At 47.4% G+C, this 25,626-nt stretch overlaps 1 protein-coding gene across 1 annotated transcript; it reads right to left on the reverse strand.

The window, feature by feature from the left end:
- Positions 1-3,665: 3,665 nt before the first annotated feature.
- Positions 3,666-7,354, reverse strand: NKX3-1 (NK3 homeobox 1). The gene is made up of 2 exons (XM_059071602.2): positions 6,964-7,354; positions 3,666-5,736 (listed from the first exon to the last, which is right to left on the reverse strand). Exons 1-2 carry the CDS (start codon positions 7,280-7,282, stop codon positions 5,321-5,323), a joined length of 735 nt encoding a protein of 244 aa, XP_058927585.1. The 5' UTR covers positions 7,283-7,354; the 3' UTR covers positions 3,666-5,320.
- Between the last annotated feature and the right edge of the window lie 18,272 nt (positions 7,355-25,626).

A 25,626-nucleotide genomic window follows, 5' to 3' on the forward strand; every position in this document is an offset into this window, starting at 1 on the left:
GTAGTGTTGGACATTATATTTTAAAAAAAATACTCATGCCTGGGCCCTTTTCCAGAGATTATAGTGCAACTGATGTTTAGCAGGGCTGGAGCTCCCATGTTTTGGTGAAGTCTCCCAGGATTTTCTAATGTGCAGCCGATACTGATGACCACGGGACCGAAGAGCATCCTGCAAACGCAGTGGAGCCTATGGGGCCCCCTGGTATTTGAGATCAAATGCTGCTGGAGGGACTTCCCTGGCGGTCCAGTGGTTAAGACTCTGCGCTTCCACCGCAGGGGGCACGGGTTCGATCCCTGGTCGGGGAACTACGATCCCGCATGCCGCGTGGTGTGGGCAAAAAAGAAATAAAGTTTAATTTTTAAAAAAAATTATTTAAAAACTGCTGCTGGAATTCCACCTTCCAGAGAGCAAACTCAGCATTTTCTCCCACATACCGCCATGGCTTTCTAGGCTTGAAAACAATCTTTGAGTATCCTTCAGTCATTCCAAGGAGAAAATGGGACTTTCCTCTGGGTGTCACCCCTTCCTTTCTGCCCCCTCACCTCCCTGTTGAGGCTTGTGCCCGTCTCTGGATCGGCTGAAAACAGGAGGAGACTGTCCAGTTAGAAGAGGCTGCACAGGGGACCCATCCTAAATTTCCACCCTAGATCTCTCCTAAACCCCATATCAGGCCCAGAGCAAGTTCGGGAAATAAGTCCAGCCATATGTCTGGAGCCTTCGTAGAGGTCAGAGGAGGACACACCACGGAGACTGAGGTTCTGCCTTCCCTTGCTGACTTTTGACGCGCTAGTCTGTCTGGGAGAGTTTGCACGAAGGCCAAGTCCATGGCTAAACTTGGAGCTCTTCATGTTCCAGGACTATCATTCCTGCCCCTTTTCTTGGGCAGTAAATAACTCTTGGCTTTGACAAACAAGCCCTGGTGACACATTGGTGATGGCTGTGGGCAGAGCAGAGTCTGGGTGTCTCTGTGCAGAACCCGGTACCCTAAGCCTAGTCTGACCCTCTTGACTCAGATTTCCTCATTACAAGGAATGGTGGTGACCGAGGCCCTGAGAGTGACCAAGGCCAGTGTCTGATGTCTTATAGTGAATTCCGTGGTGCTCCACCGAGGCCCCATACAGGGGAGACGCAGCCCCACGGCTGCTGGGAATGTTGACGGCAATGACTTATAGCTTGTCCCTCAGTGGCCAGAAAGGAATGCATCATCCAAGGTTACTGCCTCTTTCAGGAGGTGGCCGACGCTGGGACACGAGTCCCCATCCTTTCCTCCATCTGGGACACATCGGCTTTGGGGCTTCTTAAAGTGTCAGGTGAGGACTCAGACACACCTGCCTTAAGGATCAGCTTCTCCTCCTCCTCAACCGTGTTGCCCTCACTTCCTCTTGGGTGTATTTCCTGAGCTCACCTCAACAAACCTTCTGTGTGCAACTCTCCCTCGCAGGGCACCCAAGCTAAGTGACTTTCTTTTCACAGCCACTGGTCCCTCAGAGGTCAGCTTTAAGACACAGGGTATTAACATCACCCCGGGAAAACGACTTGCTTTGTAGTTAGAAGGAAAACTTGTATCAGGTGTACATCTTTGACATTTATTTCCCCTTCTGGCAGCTATGGCCTTCCTAAGGAGGCCTGGGGAGGACCAGTGAGACCTTCAGTGACAAAGCTAGGGTGACTCTAGAAATTTGCACCCGAAGTAACCTGAGAGACAGATTGAAAAGGAATTCTGAATCCCACAGACTCGCTAAGGAGAGATGCTGGAAGAAGCCAGGTATGAGATTAGCAGAGACATTCAAGGAAAGTTGGAAAAGTGACGAGGAAGAGGAGGCAGGGGGCTTTCTTTAGAGACGGGAGATTTTTGTTCAATCTTCTGGATTACTTTTAATGGTTACAAAAAATAATCCACATCTGCTAATTTACTGCAAGAGCTTTTGTAATTTGAGAGCCTTCCAAGGGAGGGGAGGATGACTGTAGATTTATGCAAGGAGTTAAATCTCATGATGAGAACATGCAACAAGGAGGCCCCACCTGTGTGTACAATGTACTTAAAGGATTGGAGCAAACTTTGAAATTATGACATGTTCTACCTAGAGTAAGCACCTTACCCTTTAAGCTTCTATTTCCTGGAAGGAGGTGGGAGGAAAGAAAACCGTCTATTCTCTCAGGTAATCAGGTGCATGAGACACTCTGCTTGTGGGATTTAATGAATGTTTAACTGCAGGTGGATGAAGGATGTGTTATTGATATATTTTATTTTAAACCTATTTTCAGTGCTTGTAATTCGACTTCCAAGGTGTTGCTTGCCAGAGGTCCATGTGCCCTGAATGAAGGTGACGTTTTCAGGGAGATGCAGGAGCCAAGGGAGCAGTCGTCGTGTGAGGGGCTACTGGGTGTAGGAAGGGGAATTTTAAAAGAAGTGTTGCTGTGGACCCCACGTTCCCTTCAGGGTCTTCAAGAAATTTAAGTAAATACCTGACATTCTCTAAACCAAAGGTATCCCTGGGCCAAAGCAGGTGATTCTTAAAAATGACACAAACATTTCTTTCCACTCCATGTGATTAACCAGTAACGGAGGCCAGAGCATTTATAAAAGAATGACCATCCTCTGCTATCCACTAAGCTACTGCTTTTGATTATTCAGTCTCCATAGCTTAGTGAGGCAGGTGAAGAGTGGGGGAACAGAGTAATCAGAAACACAGAAACTCGGTAGCATTCAGTCTTTGGGAAGCAGAAAATCACACACAGATATGTCTAAAAATGACACAGTACTTTATTTTAAAAATACTCAGGTGTTGCAGAAAAATACATAGAAATATAAAGTTTGGTCGGTGTACTTTACCAAACTTCAACTCACGGGTTTGTGTGTTACAGATCGGAGCAGAGTTTGTTACGCACGTGGAGAACCCAAACCAATTTAGTAAACAGGATAGAAACAGGTTGTCGGGGTGAAGTGGTCTGGTGGGGGGGGGTACCCTCCAGTTTACCTATCAGATACAGATATACTAGCTCTTCAAAGGTTGTTCTACCAGTTTGGATATGGGTGAGTGACTAGTTCCAATGGGGAAAAAGCAAGATGGATTCACCAAACCAAAGAATTCTAAACAAAGACTTATTTTTTTCTTTCTGCAACACAATATACATCACAGTAAAACGTTTAATACTTGAAGGCTTGGGGGTTGAAAGAATTCAACACAGAGGGAGGGAGAGGAAGGCTACTGACCAGAGAGTGAGCACTGAACGTGTGAGAGGGAGAAAAGCAATTTAGGCTGCACTGCCTTCTGTGCTCCCCTTTCTGTGTGGCCAACACGTGGCATTTGACAGTATTTCAATGTGGAGCTCAAACCGTAGAAAATGGGATGAAACAAGCCAACTTTCTATCAACTTTGGCAGTTTTGCCACCAACAATAAATTGGACCTTTTTAATAGGAGGAAATTAAAAGGTTTCTCATTGAACAGAATTAAGTAGTGGGATCAAGAGATTTCTAGGCCTCAGGGTACCTCATTAGCAACTGGCTTTTTGGCATTCCGATGTCCCCCCTCTCCCAGGTCACCTGAGATTATAGGATAAAAATAGAAGGGTGGCCAAATTTCTCCTGTGCTCTCTTCTCATTCTCTCTGAAGTCACCGGGTGACTCATTTGGGGGGGACCCTTTTTTTTTTTTTTTTTTTTAAATAAGTACTAAACACAGTTCCTGAAGCATTTGGACAGTTTCATTGCTTGGTGATGGAAGCCGCAATAATGTGTTTTGAAAACTGTTTCCTTTTTCTTAGCTCCTTCCTGCTAAGTGCCATCAGCCCGGTCAGCTTGCTAAGGGGATGGGGCTTTCTAAGGTCCAGGCCCCTTTTCTCCACGCTCCACCCCTGATCCTTCAATTTCCACTAGACAGCTCTACGGGTGCCTGACCCTTCACTCTGTGCTGTATTCTTCCTTGAGTGTGAAAGCTCGATACCTCTTACCTCCTCTGCCTGCGGGGATCCCAAAGGGTTCTCAGACTTTGAGCTGTAACAACAGAGCCACCAGAAAGTCCTATAAAAGCAGCAGTGACCTTCTGGAGCTGTCAAGTCTTTAAATAGGATTTGGGATTTAATGCTGTATATTTTTAAAGGAAAGACATAAGAATTGCTAGTTTTTTTTTAAAAAATGCATGTCTTTTAGCCAATTCAGACTCTGCTCCACCACCCCCCTTACTTTTCTTAAACCCAGGAGAGACAAAACTTTGGAGGAAAAAAAAAAAAGACCAGATCTCAGGCTAAATAAGGAAGGTGTATGTTAGGTACAATCAGACTAAAAGAAGAACTTCAGTGGGTGACTTGTGGAAAAGGAACGAAAAATAAAAGAAAGGGGAAAGGAAGGAGCTTAAGGAATTATGTGATCTGTCATGGGGTGGTATGAATTACAGCCTGAAAACTCCAGGAACCTTCTCATTCTAAATTCTCAGACCCAGAGCAAAAAGGTCAGAAGAGGCTTTTTTACCTTTTGCTGATTTAAAAAAAAAAAAAAAACAAACGCAATGCCCCCCAGCAGCATTGCCGAGACTCCTCCTTAGACCACTGTCTTGGACACGCAGAGATTCTTCTGGCCTGGGCCCACCTCCTGCAGTAGAGTTCTGTTTATACAGCTTGTCTTAAGACCACACGAGCGCTTCTTGTTCTGCTTGGGCCACCCTGTAAATACTTAGGTCGGTGTATTATTTTAAAAGGAATAATAAAAAGCTTATATTTTCATCTCTTCCTACCCATCTCCGTATCCCGTGCCAACCTGCGCTGAGCACGACAGGCTTCTCTGTGGGATTCTCCATTTCCCTCCCTCTTCCAGGGGCGGAGAGAAACCTTGGTCCTAGTCCAAGGCCAACGAGAGGCTTTTGACCTTCAGTGTGATTCAGTAGGTGACATCCTCTTATTAGCCGTCCTTCCCCGGCCCCCTCCCCCTTTGGGTGTGCTCTTTCAGAGTGGATGCTCAGTTACACAAAATGGAGGCGTTGGAGGAAACAGAATCCTCAGAAGTGATGTGGACACCTCCTACAAAATCACCCAAAGTGCTAGAGAGAGCACTTGGCTTTATCCCTCTCTACTTCAAGCAGGTCTCTAAAAGCAAAAATGACCTACGTTCTGTGTTGGGGGAACTATTGGGGTATTAAATCATTCCCTGTCCCAGATCGTTCATTGGCCCACCGGTGAAGAAGCTGAGATTTCCATGCAAACCTCCAACAGTTTTGGTCTCGTGCCTCTTGCTGTTCAGTCCTCCCTGACCCCGGGCCCTTTTGCCTTCCAGAGGGGCCACCTGGGGAAGGCAGTTCTTGATCCCTCGTGGTTGTCGGAGGCGTGATCAGAAAGCCGGGCTCCAGCCTGCCAGGCAGTAAAGGTAGGGGTAGTAAGGGTAGGTGTTATGCATGGAGATGAGGGAGCCCCGCGAGAAGCCCTCCTCTTTCAGAGCTGGCAAGGAAGGATGCTTCTCCAGGTCCCCCAGGTCTGAGGTGAGCTGCTTCCGCTTGGTCTTATAGCGTCTGTTCTGGAACCATATTTTCACTTGGGTTTCCGTGAGTTTGAGGTTCCTGGCCAGGTGAGCCCTTTCGGGAGCTGACAGATACTTCTGGTGACTGAACTTCCTCTCCAACTCAATGACCTGAGTGTGCGAGAAGGCGGCCCGGGAGCGCTTCTGTGGCTGCTTGGGGGCTGGAGGCAGGCTCGGTAAGGCGTCCCGAGTGTTTTCACAGTCCAACAGATAAGTCTCAAAGTGCCTATCTGGAGACAGAGAGGGGAGAAGCAGGGATGGGAAGGAAAACGTTACATGTTAGCACGGAAGAGTACAGAATTCAATCCACCCTTATCTCTTCTGGTGAATGAACAAACAGCCCACTGTCGGTTTTGATACATTGCACTTTTTTCACAGGACTAAGGAACTCTCTGAGTGGGGAGTGAGTGCATATGTAGATTATGTGTTAGTTTCCTACTAGTCATCAAGTCTCCAAAGTAGGAGCAGTTAGTGCTAGAACTTCCTGCCATATCATCCAGTAGAATGAAATAGGGATTCTGCATATGTCTTGAGGAAAAGTGGGAGCGGGGAGGCAGGAAAAACTCTGAGAAATAAGATACCCCGTAAAGCGGGCCCCAAAGGCACCCGGTGTTAACATCCGGGTGGCAAGGGAGGGCTTGTGAGGCAGGAAAGTTCGTTCTCTGGCTTTAATCCCCCCCTTTTTTTCCCTCAACCAGCCGTTAGGATGCCTCATAAGAAGGGTGTCTATTGTATGGTGACGGCTGGTACCTAGACTTATCGTGGTGATCACTTTGTAGTGTGTACAAAGATCAAATTATTGTGTTGTACAATCTTATGTACCAATTTTACCTCAGTTAAAAAAAAAAAAAAACTGATGGGAAAGAAAGTTAGTCTACTCTAAGCGTTCCGACGTTATAACTCCTGAAGACCAGAGGGGCTCCTAGACTTACTGTTTTATTGCCCTTGGGACTGGGACGCGAAGGGCCTCTTTGCTGGTCAAACCCTGATTTATTAATATTAATACGCTATTATCAACAACTCGTTATATGTTAATTGTCGTAACTGCCCAGAAGTAATATGGGGCTGGCGCCGATCAAGGGTCGCACTGTGGCTGGGAGCGATGTTGGGGTTTCCTTCTGGGACACTGGACCACGGTGGGCGCTTCGTGCGCGCTCGCCTTTTGTCCCCGGGGCGCGGAGAACCCGCTGCGCAGAGCACCTTGCCGGGCGAGTCAAGCCCATGTCTAAATCCTGCGCCGCCCTGACGCTGGGGTCATGGTTAATCTCCGAGGCGCGGCCGTGGCGGAGGCCGTGAGGTCCCTTCTCCCGTCGCCGCGGGGCCCCGCATCCCTGCAGCCGGAGCCCCGGAGGTCCACCTAGCACCCGCCCTCACGCCCGTTCGGCCAGCGAACCGGCCCGCCCTTCCGGGAGGACCCACCCCGGCCCAGCCCGGCCTCCCCAGCCTCGCCGGCATACCTGGCTCGGTCTCCACCGGCTGCTCGGCCTCCCCGCGCACAGCGCGGGGCCGGGTTCTCCGCTGGTCCTCCGGCGCCCCGGCGCCTCCTCTTCCTCCCTCGGGCTCCGGCTCAGGGTCTCGCCTCCGGTCAGGCTGGCGCGAGGGCTGCGGCGGGGGCTGCGGGCTGTCCGCGTGACCTCTGCGCCGATCAGCGCCTTCCCGCAGGATGTCCTGGATGAGGAAGGAGGTGAGCGGCTTGGACTGGGTGGGCGGCGCGGCCCCGGGGCTGCAGCTAGCTGCCCCCGCCTCCCCGGGCCGCGGCTCGGGAGTCCGAAGCATCCCCGAGGTTCGGCTCCAGGCGCCCAGGCTCAGGCCCCTGCGGCTGCGCCCGGGCTGAGCTCGCCGCTCCGGCACCACTTTCACTTTCCGCGGCCCCGGGAACTTATAGCCTTAGGGGCGCGCCGCGCCGCCTTCCCATTGGCCGCTCGCCCGAACCGCGCGGCTGATTGGCCGCCCGCCGCTCCAGGTGAGGGAAAAGGGGAGTCCCTCGCACAGTCTGGGTCGTGTCTTTCATAGAGGATTTCTTCCGAAGTTCCTTCTTCTCCACGGTCCTGGCTCGCCTCCCTCCTCCCTACGTCGTTTCCCCAGGCTGGTAGAGAAAACCAAAGCGGGTCTCTTCTGCCCCAACCCACAATATGTTTAGCTGCTTCTGGGAAATCATGATGCAGAAGAGAAATACTCCATTTAGCTCCTAGAGATCGTTAAAGTGCCTTTACTCACAAAGAAATAGGTGGGGCAATTACCAGCATCCCACTTTACAGATGAGAATTCTGGGTGTCCGTTGACAAGGAGACAATGGTAGCAAAGCTGGATCTACTAAACCTAAGGCTGTCAAAGAGACATGACAGGTAAGTGCAGTACCTGACCCCAGGCTGGATTCTGTACTGGACGTTATTGGGGCAATTGATGAAAATGGAATAGGGCCAATGGCCAAAAGTATTGAATCAGTGTTACCTTTACTGAAATTGGTAACAGTATTGTGACTGTATAAAAGAATATTCTTCGGAAATAAACACTAAAGTATGTAGGCCCATGATGTATGTAACTTACCCTCAATTGGTTCAGAAACAATGACATAGATGGATAGATAGATTCCATATGATAAAGTTGAATGGGTTAAAATATTAATTGGTGAATCTAGGAAAAGGGTATACCAGTGTTCTTTTGAACTATTTTTATTTAAGCAACTTTCCTGTACGTCCTACTCTAAGACACTTTTCATTCGACTGGAAACTTTTCAAAAAGATGGTATGTTGTATGTCTGGGGAGAAGGGAGAGGGAGTAGGTTATTGCAGATAAAGCAACCGCTAAAGAGAACCACCCTGTGGATTATGAAGTTCTTTGCCAAGTATGGTTTTCTTCTCTCATTATTTTCATTAAAAATTTTTGTCACATTTTCTTTTGAAGTAGTTATAAATTACCAGGAATTTGCAAAATCTGTACCCCTAACTTCCCCCAATGGTGACATATTATGTAACTGCAGTATAATATAAAAACCAGGAAAAAAAAAAAACCCAGGAAATTGACATTGATACACACCATGAATTAGACTACAGACCTTATTTTATTGTCACCATTTAAAAGCCTGCATTCATGTGCGTGTGCGAGCGCGTGTGTAGCTCAATGCAATTTTATCATGAGAATAGATTCTGTAAAGCCACAAACAAGATGCAGAATTGCTGCATCACCGCAAAAGAACTCCTTGTGCTATCTCTTTGTATTTGTGTACCCAAACCCCTTCCCTCCATCACGGACCCCTGGTAACCACTAATTTGTTCTCTGTCTCTATAATTTTACTATCTGGAGAATGTTCTATAAATGGAATCAAATGTGGTACAGTATGCAACCTTGTGGAATTGGGTTGTTTTTTTTTTTTGCTGAGTATAATGCTTCTGGGCTACTCGGACTGTTGCATATATTATTAGTGAATACTTTTTAAAATTGCTGAGTAGTAGTCTACCGTACAGATCTGCCAGAGTTTATTAACGGTCCACCCACTGACGGACAATTGATCTGTTTCCAGGGTTTTGTTTGTTTGCTTGTTTTGTTTTACTATTTTGAATGAAAGTGCTGTAGACATTCATGTACAGGTTTTTGTGTGAACACGAGTTTTCATTTCTCTGGGATAAATGTCCAGGAATGCAGTCGCTGGGCTGTATGGTAATTGCATGTTTAGTTTTGTAAAAAAACTGCCAAACTATCGTGGTTGTAGCATTTTTAGATTTCCACCAGCAATGTATGAGAGTTCCAGTTTCTCCACATCCTCATCAGCATTTGGTGTTATCATTATTTTTTATTTTAACCATTCTAATAGGTGTGTAGTGATAGCTCATTGTGGTCTTAATTTTAATCTGCATTTCCCAAATGGCTAGTGATATTGAACATCTTTTCAGTTACTTCTTTACCATCCATATCTCCTCTTTGGTGAAATATCTGTTCAACTCTTTTTGCTCATGTTATAATTGGATTTGGGGGAGTTGCTGTTGAGTTTTGATAGTTTTTTTTAATATATATATTCTATATATGTCTTTGTTGAATACGTGGTTTGCAAATATTTTCTCCTAGTCCATAGCTTGTCTTTCCATCTTTTTAACAGGATATTTCACAGCAGAAAAGTTTTTAATGTTGGTGAATTTTTATTTCACAGATTTTGTTCTTGGTGTCATGCCTAAGAACTCTTTGCTTATTCCTAAGTACTGAAGATGCTCTCCTGTGTTATCTTCTAAAAGTTTTATATTTTACTTTTAAATCCATGATCCATTTGAATTAATTTTTGTATATGGTGTGACGTTTAGGTCGAGTGACCTCTTTTCATTTTTAGAATTTAGAGCTGGGTGGCATTTCAAATCACGGGGGGAAATGTGAATTATTTAATAACTAGTGCTGCCATTTGGAAAAAATAAAGGTCTAGTCTTATAACAAAATAAATCCCAGATGGCTCAAACATTTAAAACATAAACAGGCACATGAAAAAAAATAGTTTAACCACACTCATCATTAGAGAAATGCAAATCAAAACCACATTTAGATACCTTCTTTCCACCTATCAGATTGACAGAGGTTAGAAAGATGGATGATGTCTAGTGCTGGTAGGGGTGTGAGGAAGTGTTGCCCCCATACTGTTGGAGAGAGAGTAAGTCAGTTTTGTATATTTGGATGGTAACTTGGCAAAATCTGTCAAATTTAAAACTGGGCATATCCTTTGTCACAGATATTCCGTGCCTAGAGATTTACTCTAGAAATCTACAAATACACAACATACTGACTTGGGAACATATCCTCAGTTTGGTTGGAGAGTAATTCAAGTTGCAAAAAAAAAAAATGTTATAAAATGAACTCATTGTGTTAAAAAAAATAGTCACAGGTTATCTATAAAATATTTTACATTTGAACATTTTAACATATAGAAAGATCTGGAAAGATAGAACTATCTCAATAGATCATTTACCTCTGGTCAGCGAGATGGAGATAGCAGATTGGGAGAAGAGGAGAGTAAAACAGGGTGCATTTCCTTGCACTAATTATAATTTTTAGAATTAAGAACAGAGCCAGAGCTGAGCTTGGGCTCCCTACTTCCACAACCTCCTCCTCAGATATCAGGTGTCCCTTCAGGATGGGGACACAGCCCCAGCCCTTTCCTTTACGTCACTTATCATGTTGTCCCTCTGGTGCTTAGTATTTTGGATGTTTATGTGGATGGGTCCTCTCCTTGAGCAGGGAGTGTGTCATCCTCATATTTACACTATCCGTAGTACAGTTAGTTTTTGACACACAGAAGTCACTCAGTAAATATTTGCTGGTGAGTGTCAAGCTTTAGGTACTATGTGGCATCTCACTAGCTGGCTGCGTTATCCATATGGGACCACAGGGTACCAAGGCACATACCAGTGTAAGATCTGTCCTCCCCTCTTTGCCATGTCTATCCAGCTTAAACTGGATGAAGATGATAGGAATAGGAAGACACAAGGGGCTGTTGTAGGCTTTTTTTTAGATGGAATAGAGTTCTGGAGAAGAATAAACACCCCGCTTCCAAGATGCTCCCCTCCGAATGCCTGGAATGCAACACCTGCAAATGGCAAGGGAGAGTTAAGTTGTAGATGGAATTCAAGTTGCTAACCAGCTGACCTTGAGATGGGAAGATTATTCTGGATTATCCAGGTGGACCCCATGTAACCACAGGGCCTTTATAGGTAAAAAAAGGAGGTGAGAAAGTCAGAGTCAGAGAGGGAGAGGTGATACTGAAGTAAGGTTAGAGTGATGGGAGGTGAGAAAAACTCAACTGGCCCTTGCTGGCTTTGAAAAGGAAGGCAGGGGGCATGTGAGCCAAGGAATGTGGGCAGCCTCTAGGAGCTAGAATAGACAAGAAGTGGATTCTCTCCTAGAGCCTCTAGAAGGAACACAGCTCTGCCAACATCTTGATTTTAGCCCAATGAGACCCATTTCAGACACCTGACCCCTAGAAACTAATACAGGGGCATTTATAAAGGGATGCAAAAAAGATGAGAGAAGGATTACCAGCTCTGCCTTCATATGAACTTTGGGTCTCTTAAAAAAATGTTAAATATACTTTTATATCCATAATCCTGTCCCTTCCTTTCTTCTTTGTATATTTTCTTCCAGTCTTCAGCCAAACACATTTGTTGGATAAGTGTAATTTTGTATCTTGTTTTTTCCTTCCAACTTCATATTACATCATAAGCATTTATATATTGTTCCATTATATATTTTAGAAGCCATCTAGACCCAAAGACATTTAGAGCTAGAAGGGATCTGGGGATCAACTAATAAAATTTCTTGGTTTTCTCGGAAAGAATCCAAGATTTTTTTTTTTTTTTTTTTCCTGCACTGCGAGGCTTGCAGGCTCTTAGTTCCTCGACCAGGGATGGAACCCAGGCCCGGCAGTGAAAGTTCCAAGTCCTAACCACTGGACCACCAGGAAATTCCCAAACCTGAGATTTACAGAGACAAAAGAACTATAGACGGAAACTATACAAGCCCAGACACTTCCATTGCATCACCTCCCATCCTCCCACACACCCCAACCTGCCTCCAGTGCTACCCTACAGTGTGGAAAGTGGGAGCAGAGTTTCTAGAATTGTCCTGTATAAATGTGTTTTTAAATGTACTTGGAATTTGTTTTAAACAAGGAAGCAACATGTACAGACACAGAAATGACTGTATTGAAGGAAGAATTGTTTATACTCACAGATCCCCAGAAAAGGGAGGCACGACACACTATACAGGGCCACATGGGGAAGCACCAGGGTTAAGAGGCAAAAAAAGACAAGGGGAAAGCATGGACACAGCCTTTTTTGTGGTTTCCATGGGAAGGAATGGGCAAGGCTGAGCAAACTTAAGATTGGGTAGTTTGAATAAGTTCAGCAGGCTCTGGGCTATAGGGGTGGTCCCTAGTTGTCCAGTACTTGGCCCTGGCGTGATTGGGGGCAGGGGAAATATGGGCTTGGTGTGTGAGAGTTAGAGAAAGGAGATGGTTGGGGGGTATGAACGCCACTGGTTGATTTGCATATCAAAGGTGTGTTCACAGGCAAGTTGTTTGCCATCTGTAGGAATTAACTAACTCTGTACAGTCCCTCCCTGGGTTCAGCAAGGTCTCAGATGTCCAAGCATCATAAAATACAGAAAATAAAAAACGTGATTAATGTGAAATGCATCTTTGTCACAGCACACATTTTTCTTTTAAAATACATTTCAAAGCCTTCTGGGGTAACCACACCAAGTTTATACTCACTGAAACACATCATGCTGTGTGTCTTCCAAGGAGGCACTTGTGTTGGCTCTGCTAATTCAGGAAGACAAAAAGAAAGAAGAAAAGAGAAACCAATCCCAGCCATCACTACAACAGAAAGGACAAAAGCCTTCTCCTTCCACAAGTTTTACAAGATTTCCAAGAAGGTAGTGGTTAGAGGTGGGAGAGGTTGAGGTCTAATCTCAAGGTCTAACCCAGTTGATGGCAGAGCTGCAAGGGTAAATGTTCAGGTGCAGTGTTCCTTCCCTGAGGGCTACCTGCTCAGGGTGTAGGGAGCCTCCTTCCTGTAATTCCTCTTCCCTTTTAAACCCCCCAGCCCCAGCCCCTGTTGCAATTCCCAGTCCTAACTGGGTCTAGATGGGCCTCAGTGAGAGAGGACTCTCTGATTTTCTCCCAGTAGAGACTCCTACCATCCTCAATATAAAACAGACCTCCTTGGTCCAGTGCCAACCCTTCTTGAATCTGCTTTCCTGGCTGTGGGAGTGGAGGGGTGTGAGAAGATTTTTCCCCATTGTTCTTGCAAATTCAGTGATGTTGGAATTCAGACTTGTCCCTTCATTATCTTTCCAGGTTGGGTTGGAACATTAAACTGTTTTTCATTTTCTATGTTCTATATCTTACTAGAAAGGGTCCTGTATGTTTCCCTACCCTCGTGTCCTCCCTGCAATAAACTGAAGACATTTTAGCCCATATGGAGAAAGAATTGTTTGGAAGCAGCTTCAAGGAGTTCAGTGTGTCTTAGAACCCTAGACCAGTTGCGGGGTGAGAGGCAGAATTGCTTTTTTTGGAAGGAGGACAGTGGCTAATAGAGTAGCTCTGGCTGTGGGACCTTGGGCAAGTTACCTAACCTTTCTGAGCATGCCTCAGTTTCCTCATGCAAAATGGCTGCAAAAACAACATCCCCTCCAGGATTATTGAAAGGAATGCTGAAGCTTTTCACAATAAAGGACCTCAGCGTCTGGCATGCAGAGGGTGTCCAGGAATGGGTTCTTTCTATTAGTAGGGTTAGGTTCTAGACCCACCTGCAGAGTAAACAAAATTTGCTTTTCCCAGGCACACTGCACATTTCCCAAACAAATAGGAGCTCTGAATCTAGGGTCCCTAATAAAACTGGGGAGGGGAGGGGAAGGAGAGTGCAATGAATGAATGAACATGCCTGAGATATCTACATCGTAAAAACCCAATATCTCAACTCTTCATCTCGGTTTTCCAAGGCCTCCCACACAGAGGCGTCAGCTTCCCTGCCCTCCTTCCCTCTCTTCCTTCCCCCCTGACATGGTCCCCTGCCTTTACTGATTGTTCTGTCATGGTTCCCACTCGTGTCCTACCCAGTCCTATCTCAGGCCTGCTGTGTGTGCATTTACTTACAGTCTTTTGTTCATCTTCAGCAGTTCAATCTCTACCCAAAGGCTTTGGAGACCTCTCCAGTCTCCATCACTGGCTCTGCTGCCCATTTGAGCATCTGATCCTCTAGTGCCTTGGAGTATTTCATCATTTTCTGCTTCTCAGTTGTGTTGCTGGCTTCATCAAAGGTCAGGGCTGGGTCTCAGCTCTCCTTGTCCTACTGCCCACCAGGAGAGGGGAGAGAACTGACATGTATTGAGTGCCCGCTCTGGACTGGATCACTATGGATGTTTCATTTGCACTACCACCCACTGTGGATAATTTTTGACAGATAAGAAGATAGAAGCTCAGAGATTGAATGTAACATGCCCGGGTTCTCACAGCTAACCCGGCTTGTTCTGGCTCCAAACCTAGTGTCTTCCCCGCCATGTCATGCTCTAGGCACATAGCAGCTGCTCCACAGACACCCATGCTCAGGTTGCAGTGTCTCCCCTGGCCTCTTACAGAGTGCCTGGCTCAGTCTACCCTATTTCCTTGCTTCTCTCTCTCTCTCTCTCTCTCTCTCTCTCTCTCCTCGCATGGAAGCACAATAGGCAGAGCCACTGAAAAGAGGGACAAGGGGAAACCACCTCCCACAAGGCTAACCTGGATTAGAGGCACTGCCCCTGCAGTGGCTCAAAGGCATTGCCTCGCCATGGATATCGCTCAGTGCCCTACATTTCTCCCCTGTGGAATTTGGGTCAAGATGATTTTCATGTGTTAATGTGACAATGCTATGTGTGTTTGGTGACACATTAAGCTATCCCCAGTTACACAGTGGCATGAATTAGGCAGACTTTTATTTTCCAACTGGTGATTGGCAGGGTGCACCCCCGCAGGCTGTGAAGGATGAGGCCTGAGGGTGCCAGAGCCCAGGAGAACTAGGCTGGGAGGCCATGCGGGGAGGGGATAGTACGTTGAATGGCCAGATCTGTGCTTCTCAGACTTTGTGGCGCATACAAAATTCCCTGGGGATCTTATCACAATGCAGATTCTGCCTCAGTAGGTCTGGGTGGACCCTGAGAGTCTGATTTCTTTCTTTTTCTTTTTTAAAGATTCTTTTCTCTGGGGACCATTTTTAAAGTCTTTATTGAATTTGTTACGATATTGCTTCTATTTTATGTTTCGGTTTTTTGGCGGCGAGGCATACCAACCAGGGAACGAACCCGCGCGCCCCTGCGTTGGAAGGCGAAGTGTTAACCACCGGACCCCCAGGGACGTCCCAAGAGTCTGATTTCTAACAAGCTTCAAGGTGATACCACTGTTGCGGTTCCAAGGACCCTCCCCCCTGCCCATCACCACCAGTAGTGAGAAGCTGAGGTCCCCGGGCGGTTCCGGGGGGCGGGGGAAGAGTGGAGGACCCCGTGAGGAGGGCATGGAGGCCGCTGCAGTCCCACGTGATCGACCCCGTTTCTTTTTCAGGGACTTCTGACCTGACACGTGCCTCTGCCCTGTCTGTCACTCTGAGACCCATTCATGTTTCAAATGCCATACTTGCCCAAAGACCTGTCTTTCCTTCCATCCCAGGACCCTATAAAAAGGTCGCTTCCTCCGACTCTGTACCTATTTATGACGGTTTTCCCTGCAGACTTTTCTGTGTGGCAAAAGGGATTAGGGTTTGTGGGAACGTTCAGTAGCAGAGAGTGACTCAACCCGCTTCTGCTGCCATCGTGAGCGCTGATTGCCTGCGAAAAGCCGTTAGGGAGGATTTATTGGGCAATAGGAAGCCAGGAGTATTTTGCTAACGGTGCCCCTGGTCACCTGCTCTCTGCCCCCTCCACCGCTGCCTGTTTCTGGGGCGCTCAAGGCTGTGGGGAGCATGTGCAGAACTTTCCACGTGCTCTAACTGGGTGGCCGCTGTCTCTTTGCAGCTTGGTCTGTTCAACAGCTTAACAGAGGCCCTCACGGGGAGGCACCCTGGGGGCTGTTTGTCTAGGGGAGGAGGCTCTGACCTTCTCACAGCACTCCGGCTGCCAGAAGCAATTTGAGACCGACTCTCTCCCGCCTCTCAGCAGCCCCCTCCTCATAAAACTGGTCAAGCCATCACAGACGATGCCCTGAAATGATCGTGTCCAGGTTGGATGATCATCTGAGAAGGGGCAGAGTCAATATCTGGGGGTGGAGTGGGTGCACATCCCCCAGGAACGAGGGGCTGAGGGCTAAGACTGTGCTTGGCTCTCCAGAGGTTTCTATGATCCCCTTGACTAGACAGGGCATGGGGACACCAGAGGCTATTCCGCAAAGAACACCGCCTTCTTCCAGAACTACAGACACTTTCCTGAAAATCCTTTAGGACAGCATAGCCACTGACCACTGAGCCAGAAGAAAGTCACTCAGCCAGGGGTTCCTATTTGGCCGGAGGCAAGTCCTGCCCAGTGCAGTCAAGACCATCCTGCTATTGTCACAGTTTGGAAGGGAAATGACCACCCAGGCATGGGCAGAAGGTTGGGGAGGTGCTTGTAGACCATCCTGCAGCACCTGAGATGCTTTGGGCATCGGCAAAGGCTTTCATCCCATTCATATATTTAGCCAGGTTCTCAGCCCCTCTGAAGGGGCTGGAGGAAGGGAAAGAGGGGAGATAGAGAATGACCTGGAAGGCACGGAGACAGGGCATGCTAGAGGGGGAAATGTTCAGGACTGGGAGGCATGTGGCATTCCTATTGAAAATTCACATAGGGACTTCCCTCAGTGCTCCCACTGCAAGGGGCACGGGTTCGATCCCCGGGTGGGGAACTGAGATCCCACAGGCTGAGCGGTGCAGCCCAAAGATAAAAGAAATAAAGACAATTCACAGAACTGGGTGTTGAGAGACCTGAAGTGTCATTTTAGAAGTAGGGAAACGGAAGTTCAAAGAGTGGAAATGACTCATCCAAAATCACTTGTTAGTGACCAAGTGAGGACTTTAACCCATGTCTCTCAATCTCTAGGTCAGTTTTATTTCTATCTCTTAACACATGTGATTTCTACTATAAAATGTTTTAAATGATAAAAAAAAAATGCAGAGATCATTCTATCACTTAATTGATGGCATGTATTTTTTTTAAAGAAATAAAATGTTACACAATTCTCTTGCCAGTGTTTTATTTCTATGACATGCCAATGGACGTGGTAAGGCCTTTTAAAAAAAAAAAGAAAAAATTCCTCTTTATGAATCCTCTTGGCAGAGCCAGTAGGTAGCTGATTGATAAGTAGAAAAACTGATGGGTCAAATCAAGCATGACACTGCTTCTCCCCCGAGACCTCCTCCGGCTAGAAGAGGCAGGGGGAGGGCAGAGGTGGGGGGGGGTGAGGCGGCAGGATGAATCTGGCCTAACCTGGTGGTCTAAGAGATGAGGCCGGGGGTGGGGGCTGGCCTCTCATTGCTGAGCTTGGCTCGAGGGCCCGTAGAAACTAACTCCTGTGGCTATGGAGGGCCCAGCACATCCCTGGTACCTGTCTCCCTCAAACAGGGCTAGAAGCCACGGGTGCCATCTGAGGAGAAAAAGTGTGGAGAGAGTGGCCAGGGATGGAGAAGAAGACCAGGTGAGAAGCTCGTCTTGATAGACAGACTTAACAACCTCCTCCAGTGAGGGCTCAACTCTGGGAGGGGAGGCCGGGCCATTTGATGTCCGGCCACTTTAGGGTGACCCAGCATTTCATGGGGATGACATGAAATAGGTCTTTCCAAACCAGTGAGATTCAATGACACAGAGATCCTTGGCCTGGCACTAAAACAATAGTAGCTAAAACTTACCTGACCTTTTATTTTTTTAAATTAATTTCTTTATTGGCCTCTCCTGGCCTAAGTTACCTCCTCTGATAAGTGATAACAGCTGGCTCAGGGACAGAACTGTCCTGCCCTGCAGAGCCAATGGATGTGTCTTGTATGTGAAGTTCTTAAGTCAATGTCCAGACCAAGGAGAGCTTCAGCCAACATGATCCCTGACCCCGCAGCGGGTCATGTCAGTTTCCCCATCAGGACGGAGGGAGGGGGCAGGAGGCCAGACCTTCCACCAGCTCAGCCCAGAAAAGCTTGTCAACAACCATCACCGGACCTCGAAGCTGAGAGTGCTTGAGGAACAGGAAGGAATGTGAAAAAAAAAAAGAATGTGCGCGAAGCCGCTTTCTGCCTGGATGTTGGGTCAGTGCGGGAGATACTACCTCTGGATACAGTCCTGAGGATTGGGACTCTGCTCCTTAATTTTGGGGGCTCAGAGTTGAGGGGAACTGCTGAAGGAGTAGAGAAGCAGGCATCCGGGAGCAGAGCCTTCTGTGGGTGAAGTGGGGGTAGAAGCAAGTCCTGGTCTGTGTGCTCTCTCTGTACAAAATAAAGGCTAGGGCAGTCGGCAGAGGATGGCTGCAGACCTAGAGGCTGTATGGATGCGTCAGGGTGTGTCCAGCCGCCCTGGGGACAGTGGGTGTGTGTACACGCCGTGGCTGGTAGTTATGGGCTGGTGTTAATTTTTACCCTCCAGGGGGAGCCATGTTTTTCCGGTCCTCTCGCGGCCCCTCTACATCACTGCGCTATTGCTACTGCTTGCAGCCTGGGAGCAAGCCCACAGCTGCGTCCGTCACAGCCTGGCCCACCTGGGAGCCTTGGCCCTGCCCCGTAGGTAAGGCCGTTTTGAGGTCAGGAGGAGATTATTAGGTAGGAGAATACAAAGGCCCAAGAGTTGTATTGCCTCATTTCTTCACCGCTTGGATAAGAGATGCTGCTATTAAAGGGCCGTGATGAATGGGATTCCGTGAGAGGATGGCGGGTTACGAGGTTCATGGTCTGCGAGGATGCTGGTAAGAGACGAAATGCACTTGTCCAAGAGGGGTCGCAGAAGACGAAGGTAGCATTAGTGCTGAGCCTTCTGCCGTGAGGGGGCCTCTGCTACTCTCGTTTTCCATCTGTTGCCTCGGGGATGATAATGTGACCCTCCGAGACAAAGTGAAATGATGCAAAGTGATAGCCGTCTCGGAGGGGTCAGTCTGGGTCACTCTCTTTAGATTTATGGAGGATTAGACACACGGAGGCACCTCCTTACACCGTGGCCGAGGCCCAGGAAGAGAGGGCGTCAGCACAACTCATCCCCTCCCCTGTAAGACCTGCTCTCACGAGGAACTATCAAAATGATGCAAGATAATTGCCCTGGGGCAGGGTAACCTTCAAGAGGAAGGCATTCTGCAGCTGAGGTTGACCTTCCATAGCCCTTCCATACTTGTTACGTTGCGTGACACTCACTACGCCCTGTGATGAAGAGGAGCTGACTTGGTTTTTCAACCTGGAGTTGCAAGGAAAACGCCATTTCGTCTCTGACTGCGCAGCTGTAAGGATGTGATTCGGAGCTGCCAGTGGCTGTGTACTTGGCCATGGTTTTCTGCCGGCCCAAGAGAATGAAGCTGACCAGGTAGAGAGAAACGGAAATGAGAGGTGGATGGGGAGAAACCCGATGAGCCCTAGTCCCTGCTTTTAACCAGCTTCACCATAAGCCTTCTGCCACTCAGCTCTGAGGGTCAAGAAATTGCCTTGAGGGCTTCCCTGGTGGCGCAGTGGTTGAGAGTCCGCCTGCCGATGCAGGGGACGCGGGTTCGTGCCCCGGTCCGGGAAGATCCCACGTGCTGCGGAGCGGCTGGGCCCGTGAGCCATGGCCGCTGCGCCTGCGCGTCCGGAGCCCGTGCTCCGCAACGGGAGAGGCCACAGCAGCGAGAGGCCCGCGTACCGCAAAAAAAAAAAAAAAAAAAAAGAAGAAGAAAGAAATTGCCTTGAATGTTTTGCTCATGCCGGTGTGAGTTAGGTTCCTGTCACTTACAACCTAGGAGTCACAGATAACCACTGGTTTAAGTAACTCCATTTTACCCAAGATGAAGTTGAAGCCAGCAGAGATCCAGTAACTTGTCCTCCGTGGCTGAGCTGGTCAGTGGCAGAGCTAAGCCAGAATCCAGTCCATTGAACTACATCGATGCTCAAAGCAGTCTTCAACTCAGGAACAGTTTGGGAACCTCTGCTGTGAGTCAAGAACAGTTCAATGTGAAGGACCAATCAGATCAGTTTCCCTGCAGGATGTTTGAACAAGAGTCCGGAGAGAAAGTGAAAAGGAAGGCAGAGTTGCAAGCTAATCTAGTGATATTTGCTTTACCAGCCCTTTAGAGTTAGTATTCCACACCCAGACAGCTGTATTTTAGATACCCAAGTTCACTGCACCGTTGTAAACAGGGTCAGTGGGTTTATATTCAGACTCTAACTCACGAGCTCTATGACCTTGGGTAATTCCCTCACTTTTCCTGGTTTCCACTGTGTTACAATAATACTTCTGCATATGACTAATAAATGAACCAGTATATATGGAGGACATCTATGCCCTGGAAAGCACCCCACAGATCTTGTAGCCGCAAGCATCACAAGGTCATCATTATGCTATGAATGTTTGTCACATTGAAACCATGGCCAACAGCCCGTGTCTATGGAGCCCTTAATCCTTTGATTCACTTTCTCCTTCTGTCCATTCCCAACTGTCAACATCCAAACCGGAAGATAAAGGGGTTGACCTGAAAAAGAAATCTGAAGCCCTGGAGGCCCAAGGCATTTGGGGAATTCCCTTTTTCCCCCATAGTGGGAAACCGGGAGGCAAGGGTGTCCCCTGGTGGGCATTTTAAGTGCTGCACTCAGAGGCGGAGGGTTACTCCATTGGCGCTGTTGTCTCCAACACAAATGTTCTTGGGTTACATGTCATATTGTATGTAATGTGTTGATTACATACGGGGCTGATTCTGGATGCAGATGTCCCTCACAGAGAGCAGGGCCCCATGGGAATATCTGTGATCTTTTCCATCCCAAACATCTGAATGGGTTCCTCAGGCCAGGCCTTTTCCCTCCTATGACTCTCTCTGAGGTTGGGATGGAAATGTCAGGATCAGAAAGAAGCACGGCCAGTCAGAGAGCATGTGTTGGAGACTCCATCACTAGCGACTATAGCTGTAGGTTTAGGTATTTAGATAACAGTAAGAAGCAGCAGCCTGTAATGTGTATGAGACGGCGACCGAACATAATGGAAAGTAAATGAACTTTGGAGGCTCAGTTTTTACCTCTATCGTTAGTGATGGTGATTTTGGATAAGTTTCTTAAACACCCCCAGCCTCAGTTTCCTAATTTGGGAGCTTGTCGGATTCCTGAGACCCTAGACTTTAGAGAGTGATTATGGCAATTACGTGATATAATGCCAAACACTGAGCACTTAGTTTGGGCTTAATAAGCGTTTGCTAGTTTTCTCTGCACACTGACTAGGTACGTCTTCAACCCTGTCTCCCACGGGTCCTCCGGTGTTTCCACGCAGTTCAGATGTTCACGGAGCGCTCCTTACTTACCCGCGTTGCCATGTCTCGGCAAGAAAGTGGAAGGAGGGAGGGGTAAAAGGAAAACGGACAAGAATCGTTGAGAGGATGGAGCCACTGGAACTTTTAAACACTCCTAGTGGAAATGTAAGTTCATACGACTACTCTGGATAAACAGTAAAACCTACCAAGCCTGGCCACGTGCATACCTCATGACCCAGAATTTCCACCTCTAGCACACACTCAGCAGAAACGTGCTCATGTATTCGCCAAAAGACAGGCACAAGAACGTTCATGACAGCACTAATTATAATAACCCAAAACTGGAAACGGCCCAAATGCCCATCCACAGTAGAACAGATAAATCCATTGCGATGTAATCAGACCATGGAAAACTCAACCAGCAATAGCCATGAACGAACTGCAATGACCCACAACAACATGAAGGCATCTCATAAACATAATCTTGAGTGAAGGAAACCAGACAAAAGAATATACACCATGTGATTCCATTGCAGGAAAAGTCAAAAAGAGGCAAATTTCGTCAATGGCGCTTGAAGTCAAGCTAGTGGTTTCCTCTGGGGTAAGGGACAGGAAGGGGGTGCATAAAAGAGTTTTGGGGGACGTTAATGTTTTGTTTCACGATCTGGCTGCTGATTATATGGGAAATTCACTTTGCGAACTGGACGTACGTGTAGTATTCCTGCACTTTTCCCTATATATGTTATATTTCAGTATGTCTGGTTAAAGAATGTGGTCTGTGTTTTGAAAGTGTCTTCATCAAGGAGTAGACAAGATTTCTTTAAAAATCCTATAGCAGCATGAGAAATGGCCTGGAGAGAAGAGAGCGGAGGCAGGGAGACCAGTGAGAAGGCAATTGCACACGATGAAGCGAGAGACGATGACTTGAGCTTAGATAGTAGTGGTGGAAACACAAAATAGGCAGGTAGGGGAGAGGAGAGAGTGAAATAGGACAATGGAGTGTCATCCTGGGTCACAAGAGAGGGAATATGGAAAGTGGAGCAGGTTTGGCAGGAGGAAGGTGGAGAGAGGTGGGTTTGGTTTTCCATTGAGGTGTCTGGGAAACATTTAAATGGAGATGTCCAGGGAACAACGGGCAGTTTGGAGCTGGAATTCAGGATGGAGGGTGGAGCTGGAGCTGCAGGTGTGGGATTTGGGAGTTACTTGCATAGAAATGGTAGTTAAGCCTTTGGAGTAGATGATACCAGCTGGGGAGAGGGCGGAGGAGTTGAACGCCATGACCACGGACATGTCCAGACTATTGCCTTCGATGTTGCCTCAGAGAGTCCTTGGCTTCCATGCATTTTATGATCCGTAGTCCTCTCCACATCCCTCTGTGTAGATTCCCCCATCCTTCCCCTCCAGGTATCCAAATTTATTTATCCTTCTGAGGGGCTTGTCTCCAGCTCCTTCCCTTTGATCGTCCCTTCCTAGATTACCTTGGTTTGATGTATTTCTCCTCTAAACATTTACTGTATTTGTATCAGCCAAACTTCTAATTACCTGCTTGTATCCTCTATGAGTTAAGAGGTGCATTCAGCTGCTATAACAAAGGTCAAAATAGCAGTGACTTAAACAAGACAAGTGTTTCTTTTTCTCTCATATATTAGATGGAGTGTAAGCAGACCCAAGCTGATAAGGTGATTTCATAGTGCTGGGGACCTAGGCTTCTTCCATCTTGCTGCTCTGTCAAAATCTAAGACAGCTGCTACTGCTCCCAACATTTCATCTGTATTCCAGCCAGGAGCAGGAAGAGAAAGGAAGTGGAGGGAAGGTCCCTTCTGTTTAAGGCTATGTCCCGGAAATTGCACACATCACTTCTGCTTATATCCCTTTAGCCAGAACTTAGTTACTTGGCCACCCGTAGCTGCAAAGGACTCTGGGAAATATACCTTTAGCTGGAAGGTTGTGTGCTTAACACTGGGGTTCTATTATTAAAGAAGAAAGCGGGAGGGACTTCCCTGGTGGCGCAGTGGTTAAGAATCCGCCTGGCAATGCAGGGGACATGGGCTCATTTCCTGGTCCGGGAAGATCCCACATGCCGTGCAGCAACTAAGCCTGTGCGCCACAACTACTGAGCATGTGCTCTAGAGCCTGCACTCCAGAGCCCACGAGCCACACACAGCTGCTGAGCCCGTGTGCCGCAACTACTGAAGCCCGTGCACCTAGAGCCCATGCTCCGCAACATGAGAAACCACTGCAATGAGAAGCCCATGCATCGCAATGAAAAGTAGCCCCCGCTAGTTGCAACTAGAGGAAGCCCATGTACAGCAATGAAGACCCAACGCAGCCAAAAATAAATTTTTTTAAAAAAGAATCTTTACAAAAAAAAAAAAAAGAAGAAAGGGAGAAACAGATATTGGATGATATCCAGAAGCCTCTACAGCATGTTCAATGAACTGAAGGATTTATATGTTTATAATGCACCTTTTCTAATTTTTCCTATAGATATTTGGTTGTATAGGTACTTGTCTTACCCACAGTTTTATAATCTTGAAGATAAGGACTCTGTCCTATGCATCCTTGAGTCCCTGTGATCTTATATTTTTAAAAAATGATACTAGTTTTATGTTCCCCCACAGTGTTCAACCTAATGTTCCTTAATACTTGCTAATTAAAGTTAACTTGACCTACAGGAGAATGGCTAGAAGAATAAAACAGGAATTCTTGTCACCATGGTCATAACCCCTGGCTGACAGAAATTCTTAGGGCCCCTGGTGTCAGGGCTTAGGTGACACCTGCCAGGAGCCAGATCCCTATCCACTTATAGGAGGACTTTCTTCCAGAGGGTTCTGACTACCAAGGAGCCAGGTCAGAGCCCAGGTCTTCAGTGCAGGCTTTGTGAGGCCATGCAAGAAAGCCAGAGAGCAACCATTCACTCATTTGTTCGATCAACACACAGTATTGAGCCCCTTCTCCACGACAGGCTCAAGGTGTGCTGGCAACACATCGGGGTCTGAGGCAGACATGAGGCTGATTGTTTAGAGGGTACAACAGATATGGAGAGTAAATGCATTGTGATGGGGAGGTTTAAGATGCTCCAGGAGCAGGTCCTGGGAGACCTGACCCACAGGGAAGGTCCAGGGGAGGCACCAGAGGGCCCAGAGAAGGACAGGAATCAGGAACCATCAAAAGAAAAGTTCACCTTTGGCTCACTGAAGTTGTAACTTCGGATTCCAATTTCCCGGGCCCTAGGGTTTCAGGCAATTAAGCTGGGCTGGTTACAGGAGGAAGCAGGAGCCACTGAAGCACAGACGGGAAGGAAGCAGGTATGACTTCGGACCAGCTTATGAGGACAGCCCTATAGGGACTAAGTCAGAAAGCACTCTGAGGTCTGTAGCCTGGCTGCTGGCATATCTGCTTCTCCTACAGTGGAATCTGCACAGTGTCACTAAGACCACATCCTTCTCTCAGGTTGAGGGTAGGGGGACTTACCGGAGTCTAAACAGAGCAAAAGGAAGGCGGAGGGACTTCCCACGAAGCTCTCTCCCCAGGTGGGGGGAGCTGGAACCGAGGAGAAACAGCTCAACGCTGAATTCTCTCCAGTTCAGGAGCTGGCCGCTGAAAGCATGAATCAACTTCTCTGGGGGCACAGAGTCAGAGGAAAATGTAGACAAAAAAGGGCAGGGGGCGTGCAAAAGCCAGAGCACTGAAATACTCTGTTTGCTCATAAGTGCCTGAAAATGCAGTTATAGCTCTCCCACCACCTCCACCCTCTCTGGCCTCTTGCTTCATATTTATCCCCTCTGGATGCTTTCCAAAAGGCTCCCATCCCTCACGCACTTTTCCCTCAGGAAATGAAGAAAACAGTATCACGCCACAGTCACCTGATTTGTGTAAGGACTTGCACTCTTTGTTGAGTAGTCAGTGGAAGTAACCCAGGACTAAGGGGCAGAGGGTCTGGGGTCTAGTCCCGGTTTGGTCACTAACTTACAGTGTGGCTGTCACCTTTCTAGCCCTTGGACTCTTCCTCTGCAAGTGGGAACAGTAATATGCTCTGCCTCAGATGGACGTGGTGAGTACACAATGAAATCATACAAAAGTTAAAAGGCTGTTGTTATATAAATAGAAATCTGTCAGAGGATGGATCCTTGCTCTGCAACGCAGAATTGCTCCTAGAAGCCGGGACCAACTCCAGCTAGTGAATACAGCAGCC

This window comes from Kogia breviceps, chromosome 8 (assembly GCF_026419965.1).
Source record: "Kogia breviceps isolate mKogBre1 chromosome 8, mKogBre1 haplotype 1, whole genome shotgun sequence".
Classification (NCBI taxonomy): domain Eukaryota; kingdom Metazoa; phylum Chordata; class Mammalia; order Artiodactyla; family Physeteridae; genus Kogia; species Kogia breviceps.